The 11,371-nt window shown below is 41.5% G+C and overlaps 1 protein-coding gene across 1 annotated transcript in view; it reads right to left on the bottom strand.

Moving 5' to 3' along the window:
- SNTB1 (syntrophin beta 1) overlaps positions 1 to 11,371 on the bottom strand; it is a 76,316-nt gene that overhangs the window by 31,939 nt on the left and 33,006 nt on the right. Inside the window, exon 5 of the mRNA XM_017746048.1 lies at positions 7,801 to 8,008. Within this exon, the coding sequence (XP_017601537.1) occupies positions 7,801 to 8,008 (208 nt within the window). The remainder of the gene's footprint in view (positions 1 to 7,800; positions 8,009 to 11,371) is intronic.

Genomic DNA, 11,371 nt, shown 5'->3' with positions numbered 1-11,371 from the left:
TCAGCAGATGTCTCTGCTTTGTATGCAATGCGTTTTATAAAGGAGGTTCATGTTGCATTTAAATCACATTTGAAAACCAAAGAGCATCACTGTCTCCAATTCCTTCACTGTCTTTCTTGCAATATTTTCTGTCAGAGACTGAGAGAAAAAAAGGAATCCTTTTCTCAGCTTCTGAAGGAAGGGGATCAAAGCCTTCTTTCACATCACACCTGTATCTTTGCTGTTTTTTTTTTTTTCAACTGAACTGTACTGCAAATATGTTCAAACACAGGCTTTCAAACCTGTGAAGCCCTAAAAGGTAAGATGGCCCAGCAGGTGCACGAGGGGAGCTGGACTCTTTTGGACAGATCAACTGCAGCTGCCAAGGCAAAAGATGGAAAGGCCCAACATCCTGAAAATTTAGCGAGATCTAGGAAGAAAATACCTCATCTACTAAAATCTAGAAAGCTCCTTGTCCAGCAAAGTCCAACCCAGACAAACAGCAGTTCCAGTTTGGTTTATCTAGAACAAAGAGTTAAGTATTCATGCTGTGGCAGACACACTGTGCAAAGTAGCCAGTGCTCAGAACCACATCAGGATGTGCTCTGGACCACACTGGCATGTGGTCCCACAGCCACCACCCTGATATGTCGGAGAAACAAAGAGAAACAGCTCAGGAAGGCACTGAACTCCCCATTTCCTTTCAACATCCTCTCCCTCCTTTCAAGCTACAGCCCATCATTTCCCCCCTCAAACCCTACCCTGGGTTTGCTGACCAGACATCTGCGCAGGTCCCTGTCTCAGCAGAGACATGAGGATCCTGCCTGTGGTTGGTGTCCCCCTGCCTGTGCAGGCATAGCTGACAGAGCAGCAGCCACATCTTGAGCTCAGAATTCCTCCTGGTGCAGGGAGGGAGAAGTTAAATAAAACTCTGGGGAGGGATGACTATAAAAAGGACCTTTCTCATCATTCCTGGGGTTCATAGGAATAGCAATAGACATATACTGTATTTTATGGAGAAAGTTAAGCCATCTGCAAGGAGAGTCAGATCAAAGCCGAGGCAGAGGGACAGCAGGAAGGATGTGATTACCTCTGCTGGGATCTGACCAAAACTAATGCAGCCCTCACAGGAAGGGCACGGGGATATGCAGGGCCCAGTTCACACTGCAGCTCAACTTCTGCAGGAATAATTTAATACCTGAAGGCTACCACAGGCACAAGAGTGCTCACTCACTATCTAACTGTGCTCTATAGTTATCTGACAGAAGGGTTTTCCTTCTCTACAACAACCAACCGTACTGCAGAAATACAGACTTTCAATTTCAGGTCCTGCATGCATTTACCATCATATTCTCATAATTTTTCATTATTTACTTCTACCTATTCTTCTTTCCAGTCCCCTTGCAACGAGCACTTCATTTTATTATTTGCTCGTCTCTCACTGGCATGGGAAGAAATAGCAGGTGTGTTACAGATAAAGACTGTCAAAGCCTTTAAAACAGTACAGTGAATGAAAAGGCTGTTTTCAGCCTGAGTTTTCCTTAATATAGCCATTTACTGAATGCACCTAAAGCAAGGAGAGAACGATGTCGCTGCTGGTAAAAATGGCCTGTGGAGGAACCTCGCTGAAGCTTGGAGAGGAAACTACTCTTCATGCTATTTCAGGTTTACGTCTTTCCTAAACTGGCTGATCGTTATTCCAGATAATGAAGACTGTTAATGTAATTAACAACTCTGTTCTGGTGCTTTACAAAGCAAACAAATAAGTTGCAGAATTAATAAGCTGCAAGGTTAAGTGACACAGGGCAAAAGCAGGATTCTTCATTTGGATATAAGTGCTCCACAGCAAGTCATTAGTTGGTATTTAAAAGTGCAGTTTCTAATTTAGGACACAGAGAAGGTTTTCCATTTGAGGTATGTGTAATTTCTAAAAGGTCAGATCAATTTTAAGATTATTACCAGATGTATATTATCAATATGAGAAATTGCATCCTTCTTGAACCACAAAAATCAAGAGACCAGGACCAAATTGCCTTGCTCTTCTTCCTGGACATTATAGGTGGGTAGTATTTCCAAATTTGTCTGTAATTTCCTTGCAAATAAGTTAGGCATTTCAGTAATAGTTTTTTTAACAAACACCCATTTTTCTAGCAGTTATTTATCTGGTGAAACCATATAATGATTTGTACTGGGTTAACAGGCAGTACAACCCAAAGCTTGATGTATGCTCAGCCTAAACATGCACAGGTATTTTCCAGACACAGAAGAGACACCTGGGGATCAGTATAACCTGGATTTCATTCCTAAAAATGCTGCTGGTTCAGACTGTGCAGCCTGACGAGGCAGCCACCATAGAGAAACAGTGACACACTGCCTAATGAAGCTTCCCAATCCCCTCCTCCTTGCAAACAGGTCTCACTACTCGTCTTGTACTGGGATTTGCCTGTGTCACAAAACCTTCAGAAAATTAATGGTGTCCCTCCAAAAGAAATGACTTTTCTACCAGAACTGCCACCACCATGATGGAAGAGCTGAGAGTGCTAAGGGGAACAGTGGCAGCTGCAACCACAGACATGGCTGTGCCACATTTTTTAAAATGCTGCCTAGCAGATGCTGTGCTTCATGGGAAGGTGATTGAAGTCATATATGAATAAATAAGATCAGATACCATCAGATACATAATGTTAAATAATGGCAACATGTTTTAGCTATGTGGTGGGCTGGTGGTTTTCTCATGTAAAGACATTTTAAGCTCACTTTTACAATTTGGAAATGATATAAAACTTTTTAACTAAAGATCTCCATTTCTTTGAAAACTCATTTCTCTGTGATGAGAATAAGAACATGGCTCTGTTGCTGTCTACTTATTTTGCTAGCCTGTGAACATGCTTCCTAAGGAAATGGCAAGCATTTCATACTGGGGAAAAAAAAAAACCTCAAATACACTCTCATGTCATTTGCCTAAATCTTGTTTGGACAGCTTGCACATCTCACAATTTTCCTGTTATCACTAGCTCCTCTGAATTAGAGTGAGAGCAGGGAGATAAATGTAATACTGCAATATACAGCTCGATACTGAAGATCACTCTGCTGCGACATGCCTTGCACTTCAGCACTAGTACAATGATACGGTTATCTAAGGTTTGAGGAGACTGAACAGCCTGGAATATATTAACACACTTTTCATTTCAGAGATAGTGTTAGGAGCTGAAAAACAACTGGTTCACCATGCTGCTTTGCTTATTTCCCCTCAGGTCTTTTCTTCCCTCTGAAACCCACACCAGATTTGTGGGAGCAGCAACACCCTCGCCCTGCACAGGCAGAGCAACATGAACAGGAACCAAGTGCTGGGGTAAGATCTAGTGAGAAAAGCCTGTAAGGTCCCTTTTTCTGCAGCTTTAAAAATTAACATTCTAAAAGACAACTTGCTGCAATTCCTATTTTTAAGTTTCTCAAAGGAGCTTTGAGATAATTTTAAGAAGTCCACTGCCTGTAAGACATTTGACATCTGGAAAGGAGAACAGTCCCTGGCTGCAGAAATGCTTTTTCTTTCTTCCAAGCTTGCATGAAAAGTGTCACTGGCACAGCGAGGACAGAGAGATGCACAGCTCAGGGTTTCATTTAGTTTTGTTTTTTTTTTTTCTTAACTGACCCAGCTTGACGCTGGCGCCTGGCTACAGTTTCAGCTGCCCCTGAAGCCAGTCATACTTTTGTGTGGCTGGCTGACTGCTGAATTGGCAAAAGCTACCTTTGCAAAACCCCTTTTGCCGGAACACCTTTTTGTGTTTGCATTAAAGAAGAAAAAATTTTGATAAAGCTTTTGCCAATGATATTTTGGTCTATTGGAGCAGACGTTACAGAGTGATAAAATAAACCACCATTTCCTCAGTGTTTTAGCTCTTCAGTTCAAGAGCAGAACTTGCTCCTCACAAAGGAACCCAGTGGTAGATGGGTAACTGTAAGGAGAAGAGCAGCGATGCACGTTTCAGCTCCTCTGTAAGTCATGAGATGTGCAGAAGCATTAAAAATGGGGGGCGGGGTGGGGGAAGCTAGAGAGGACATTTCTACAAGGATTGAAAGCATTCCTGGAAGGAACAGAAACAGAAACAATACACACTTGGAAAAATTCCTCAATTTAGATGACATTACTAATTCTTTTCTTTTATTTGGTTGCTAAAAGTATCTTTACAGGGAGCATTATAAAAAGACAAAACCTAGAAGGATTAAAACACACATGTAACTATTCCCTTATGCTTTGCACAACTGTTAAATTCACAGGTCTTGCTGAAGTGAAAAGACAAATACAGGAAACACAAAGTGATGAGGAGTGCACACACTTCATTACAAACCAGTACTTGGTATTTCTCTTAGTTACAGAGAAGTTTTAGGACGCTGGTGACTAATACAACTCCTTAATCCTTGCTCAGCTTTAGAAACCTTCCTCATAAGGCCAAGGTCAGGACAAGGCTACTTCCTTAATAAAAGAGGGAATATGGCATCTCTAATGATTGCTTCTGGCTGTTTTCCTCCTTGCCTATAAGAAGGCCACAGTGAACATTTGCTTTCTTAAAGTGATGCAGAGCTCTCTATTTACCGTCAGACAGACCCTCACTGCCCACCAAGAACCTGAAGGTGGACTTGCAAGATGGAAGTTTCAGGTTGAAGACCACAAGTTTAGTGCTTTCTTCACAGGGAAGTTCAGTTAAGGTGGTAGAATCCTGTTAGCATGCAATGGCTTAGTATCTTAGATAACCTATTATTTATTTTAATGTTACCCACCTGAGGGAGGCTCCCCTAATGAATCTATTTTTGTAGTATCATGAAGGTTGAAGTTTAGAGCTAAGTTTAGAGCAGAGTCATATAAAAAATATCAAACCAGGAAACAGCTTAATTGAAGCAGAGAGTAATCACAGCAAATTACAGTGAAATTTCTATGGGATTACATTTTGCATTCCCCAAACAAGCAGAGGAATTCAGCTCACAGTCTTTCCATTTTGCTGAGAATTCACTTTAAGGATATGCTATGTGAGTAATATAATATGATGCCATAAAAGCTGTCTAAGATGTTTAATGGTTAATGCACCATTAAACCATGGTGGGAAGCCCATGCTGGAGGGATGGGAAGCCCATGCTGGAGCTGGCTCCAGGCTGGACTGGTGGTCCTGTGGAGAGAGGTGCCCACCCTGGAGCAGGTTTGCTGGCAGGACCTGTGACGCTGCAGGGGATCTATGCTGCAGCAGTTTGTGAGGAACTGCTGCCATGGGAAGGACTCACATTGGACAAGTTCATGGAGGACTGGCTCCTGTGGGAGGGACCCCACCCTGGAGCATGGGAGGAGTGTGAGGAGTCCTCCCCTGAGGAGGAAGGAGCAGCAGGGACAAGGTGTGATGAACTGACCACAACCCCATTCCAATCCATTTGTGCCACAGGGAGGGGAGAAAGGTAGAGAAAAATCACAAGTAAGGGAAGAAGGCAGGGGAAAGGTTTTTTAAGATTTGGTTTTATTTTCTCATTACCCTACTCTGGTTTGTTTGGTAATAAATTCAATTAATTTTTCCCCAAGTTGAGTCTGTTTAGCCCACGATGGTAATTGGTGAATTATCTTTCCCTGCCCTAATCTCAACTAATATGCCTTTTGTTTAATTTTCTCTCCCCTGTCCAGCTGAAGAGGGGGAGTGATAGAGTGGCTTTGGTGGGCACCTGGCATCCAGGCAGGATCAAACAACCACACTGGTATTCACAGTGCACTTCCACAAATCACTGCAGAATTTAATTTCTTCCCACTAACAAACAGGTTTCGCACAAGGAGCATCTGTGGTCAGCACCTCCCCCAGCTGCCTTGAGCACCTGCTCTGAAACAGTATAGAAACAGCTGGCATATATACAGTATATGCAGGTTATCATTCTTTCATGCACGCTTTACTGCCCACAGCTCAGTAACAAAATAAAAGGAATTTCACATCACTTTTTGCCATATGTAGGGATTTTCTCTACTTTTCAGCCTGACTCCAACATGAGAGAAGGGTGGGAGCTTTTGACCTCAGTTACTACTGCACAGTTCTGGATGGTTTTTAGTGAAAAAAAAACAAGTTGCCTTTTGAGTAACAATGTCACTGCAAATCTCTCATGTCTAATTCTTGGTAACAGCCACCATAAATATACTGGAACATGCACAGAGCCACAGCCTGACCCTAACAAAGGCAAAACAAGTTTCACCACTAAATTTAGACAGACCTCAAAATGGTCCATAATGAGTAACACAAAATAAGATTTCAGCCCATAGGGGGAAAAAGTAAAAAGAAAAAAAAAAAAAAGAGAAAGAGAGAAGCATGTGAATGGGATATTGTGTAGTAACTGTAAGAAGAGGAAATTCATAAACCAGAAGCCATGTTTCCACTTAAGATGATCTGTGAATATTATGCTTATGAGATCTATGTGATCTGCTACAGAGCAGTTACCCTTTCAGAGGAAAGGATTTTGCAACAGAAGAAGCCTCTTATGTTCAGCTTTTTATAAGTTTAGAGATATACAAAAAGGAAAACAAGATTAAAGATCCTGTGGCTGCATAGTTTAATACTGCTAAAATTTACTTACTAATGCTTCGATGTTTTAATCCCAAATTATTCCCCTAAACTTTTACATTTTCTACAGCAGCCAAAGAGTTGTGCTGTTGTCACCACTCTGTGAGCTTAGAGGGAGGGACAGAAAAATATACAAAATCTGCTGAAAGTCTTTGCAATCTCTGCATCACTGCAAGTGGTGTAGAGCGAACCACATTTTGCTAAAAACTAATGGTGTGCCTTCTTAAAGGACACTAGATAGAAATATGGCACCTGTGCCTGTGGCTTCCATATTTTCATCTACAAAATCCCAAAAAGAGATAAAACATACAGTATTTTTTTTCAGGGCAGTTACAGTCAGTTTTCCACATCTTTGCTGGATGCACAAGGTGAAAGGGCAGTGTGTACACAGTGGCCATTTTTCCACACACCCCAGCTGGAGGGGCAGAGATGCTCTGAACAGCTGCCCAGGCAGTAGATGGATGGGAATTATTTCTAGGCACAATTCTAACACTGCTAATGTAGCAAATCCACACTTACCAGTTGGTACAGTGCCTAAAATGAATTCTGAGACTACTGATTTAAAATCAGATCATCTACTACTGATACCACCCCTGTGCATTCATGGATCGTCTTTCCATGGGTCAACAGACCCCAAACTACTCTCAAACTGAACGCCAGGTTTTCTCTATGCATAAAACCTTTTAAGACTCAATCTTTGGAAGATGGGCAAGAGTTGCAATTGCAAGCTCAGCCTTACAGGATACTCAGCTCAAATGCAGGGTTACAATTAAAGAACAAGCTACCAGCCTTTATGGGAATTCCAGATCATGCCCAGCTCCAGATCGAGGTCAGGCACAGCAGAGTGGTGGCCCATGGACTAAGTACCTCCCTAGCTGGGAGTAGGAAGGTGACAACTCATATACCTGATGGGAATTGTAACAGCAGGTGAACCCAAGGGCTGGTGTCAGTTTTTATGACTCGTGTCCCATCCCTGAACTTGACACGAGACTTTTTGATCTCCCAGGAAAGTCTTTGTTAATTGGCATGCAGAAGAAAAGACTTACGGGGACGTTATAGTTTTCTGCTTGGTTTTTTAAAGCACAAAAATTGGCACACTAAGAAAAGAAAGGTCTTCAAGGAAAGTTAAATCAATCCCCAGAATCTCATTTAGTCTCTCTACTTCCAGACAAGGCTGAATTCAGGAACAGAGAATAAGAGATAGAGAACTTAGAAATGAAAATAAGAATGTTTTTGTTACCTTTTCTGCAAGCCAGCCTAGATGCCTAATCTCTCGACTTCCAGCAATCCCTGTTTTACCCAGCTGGTCTCTGACCTCTGCAATCACCCTGGGGATGAGCTCATTGACACTGGAGTGGATGGCATTGAACCAGGCCTGGGCTGTAGCTGAATCCTTACTCCTGAGCACCACGGTGTGCTTGGCATCAGGTGAATGAACTTCAATAATTCTAGAAAAATGGGGGAAAAACATTATGTTCATTCATATACTAATAGGCAGCTAAATTTATTACCTCGTTTAGTGAATGCAATGAGTTAAAAATTAGGATACTAATATTGAGACCTAGCACTAAAAACTTACCTTTACAACACCAGAATAGAGTAGGATCATCTTAACTGGGGACAGGTCTCTACTGGAATTATGATAACATCCCTGGGAAGGGGATTTGCCAGTGCTGATGCAATCCCACATACAGCATGTCAACAGGAGTTTCAATTATAAAGGCAAGACGAAAATTCACTGACATGGACACCACCCAGAACTGCAAACTGCATGGAAGATGACTGTAGAGAAGCCAGGGATAAGCTGCTCCCTTCCTTAGCTGGGTATCATGGCTCAACCAGAGTTCTTCAGTGTGTTTATTTTACACATGCAGAGATAAATGAAAACCATCCTCATCCCAAACAGAGGAATTTTCCTAGGATTCTGTGGTTTCAGTGCATTAACCAGAGGCCTAGCACAGATGGCCTTCTCTAGGAGTTACCAGCATCCTCAATGCTCCATTTAGATCCTGCAAAGAGTGGCAACAAGAAAGTGCTAACAGCAACCATGTGATTGCTGCTGGCAGGCACCTTTTACAGATTTTCAAACTCCTGTGGAAAGAGATGAGTTTTGTTTCAAAGAAAACATTCCTACTAGACTATCCTGTGGGTTTCCACCGTGGTTTGAAAAGTACAACCGAACACAGTTTTCAGGAAAACAAATCCTGTTCATTGTGGTTATGGGACCTGTGCCAACACCTTTGCTAAAAACAGCAACAACAAAAGTGCTTTGACAGGCAGCTGCAGCTATTTCAGCTCTGATCTCAGTGAAGTTATTAGTTATTAGCGGGGCTTTGTGTGCTCTTTATAGCTTTGTGGGCCATTTTACTTGAACATCTGTTAAATAACCCACAAAGTAATAGCCTGTTTTATCTTTATGTGGCAATTATAAAACAAAGCCCTGGTCATTGCCCATCACTCAACCCTGTATCACATTTGTGCTTTTTTATTATAAAAGTACAGTGACAGCCCCAAATGTTACCCTCACAAATTCGACCTGGGATCTGAGCCTAAGCATGTACTTCTGTCCTGTGTATGGCTGCCCAGTCTCTGGGACACACAATGACTCCTTTCTGCAGCAGAAAATTAATTAGTTCAGTGGAATTTATTCAAAACAGTACTATAATGCAAATATTTGTTGTGCAATTACAAAATCCTGCAATTTGGAGCTTAACTAACAATTAATAGGTTTTAATTATTTGGTTAAACCAGAGCAGAGTCCAGAACTGAGGGTGACTCGATCTGCACAGGTCTCTGGGGCTCAGAGAGGAAGGATCCCTGGTTTCATGTTTGTCCATTTTGGGAAAGGGCGATTTCCACGTAGACACTGTTCTAAATATAGAAAAGGTCATGATTTTCCAAACTCAGCAGCTGAACTGTTCAGGGTCTTAAATCACTGGATAGCTTAAAAAGTAGCTTGATTTTTCAGGAAGCACTAAGCCAACATAATAATGCATATTTCCTCAGTAAAGCTGCCGCAGCTCAGCACTGTCTGAAAATTAATGTTCTTATTTAGCCACTCCAGGATGCACCAAACATTCAGTTTCAGGTACCAAAGCAAAATTCCTTGATACATGATGGCAGTCTTGTGAACTAGAAAACTATATTTATAGACAGGCATGTTCCAAATCACACTCTCATTTTTTCTGAACTGCTAGAAACAGCCATCTCCTTCATGGTTATGATTTAGCTATTTGAGTCCACTGATCATTACGATCATGCACAGCCACCATACCCTGGTCTGTCTTCATCAGAAACTCTCCCACTGCTGAGTCCCACTGCAAATCTGGAGTTTGAGCATCTTCTAGGCAGGCACCACCAAAACCAAACTAGACAGGCTTGGATTTTCAAAATACATTGTGGCAATCAGTGAAATGTTGCTTATTACTTACAGAACAGTTTTTGCCAGGAGATCTTACAGCATTTCAAAAATGAGGCCAGTGACAGCATCCTCATTTCACTACCAAAAAAGTGGAAAAGTGAAGAACCCAGACAAGGCAGGGAACAGGCCAGAAGCAGCAATCCAGATCTTCAGTCCTCTGTGTCCCATTTTAATACTTCTTTTAAAAACAGAATTTATTTGGACAACACAGCAGTATTGTGCTGCATTTGAAAAACGTTAACACACCATAGAGAATGTGTGAAACAGTGCTCTTTACAAAGCCTGTGGTTTCTACATGGGAACTCCCACCTACAAGGTCACTGCACATCATGCAGTACACAAAGTGCTGAACACAGGCTCTAAATACTCAGAATAAAGTGCTGCTTTTTCAGTTGCAAAGGAGCAGCAGCAAACTAGTGTGATTTCTTTATAAGTTAGCGTCATAGCAGGTTTCAACTTAAAAATAAATTATTGAGAGCTGAAAGAGTTTCCAAATGGCAACTTGCTTACCTCCAATTTGTAAATTCTTCCTTCAAGCGGATTAACATACAAACAGGTATTTTAGTACTTATGCCTTCATCAAAGTGTATTTTCCTTGATGGTGACTATTTAAGTATTTGAACAAGAGTTCTATCCTCTAAAATAATGAACATATAGACAGTTCTTAAAAATTCTGTTTAAGGGGTTCTAAACCATGCATGTTCTTTCTAATATCTAGACACAGAAATGTGATATCAAAGTCTAAATTCTAGTATACATATGCATACACACGTACTGAGCCATGCTTGCAAAATACTCATCCTTCAGTGACTTCTAATGGAGCTAGTTTGGGAATGCTTGCCAGTCATCAAAGTTTGATGGTGATGCACTAACAATTGCAGAAAGTCTTCCTCGTTCCCTGAGCTGAGTAACAAGATGACTGGACAATACTACTACACTTCTCAAAAGTTAGTTCAAAACAGGAATCCATGTTACTTTGACAGCACTGAAAATGATTCTTTTTATCTGTGGCACTTGTCCACTCACAGAAATACATTTGCAAGCATCATTCCTTAGCTAGCTGCTATGTAGGCCGACTTTCATTTATACACCTTAAAGTCTAAATCCTCAACTGTCTGCACTCTGCTACTACTGGCTATTGCTGAAAGATCTGGACTAGAAAACCTTAGGAAACCGAGCTTGCAGATTTCCATCAAAAATCCAGGACTCCTGTCTCCACAGTTGTCATAGGTTAGCAAGCATAGTCCCAGAAGGGATGTCCTTGCCAAGGGGTGCTTACAGTTTTCTCTGGGACCTGATAGAACCTATCAGGTGGCCAGTTTGAATATGGACAATTCTTTAAGCCACTTAAAGTTGTGACCGCCTCTGTGATGCACACTTAAGAATAGAC

The sequence above is a fragment of the Corvus brachyrhynchos genome, unplaced genomic scaffold, assembly GCF_000691975.1.
Source record: "Corvus brachyrhynchos isolate BGI_N302 unplaced genomic scaffold, ASM69197v1 scaffold28, whole genome shotgun sequence".
In the NCBI taxonomy this organism is placed as follows: Eukaryota; Metazoa; Chordata; class Aves; order Passeriformes; family Corvidae; genus Corvus; species Corvus brachyrhynchos.
This window is presented reverse-complemented; position numbering and strand designations above follow the sequence as displayed.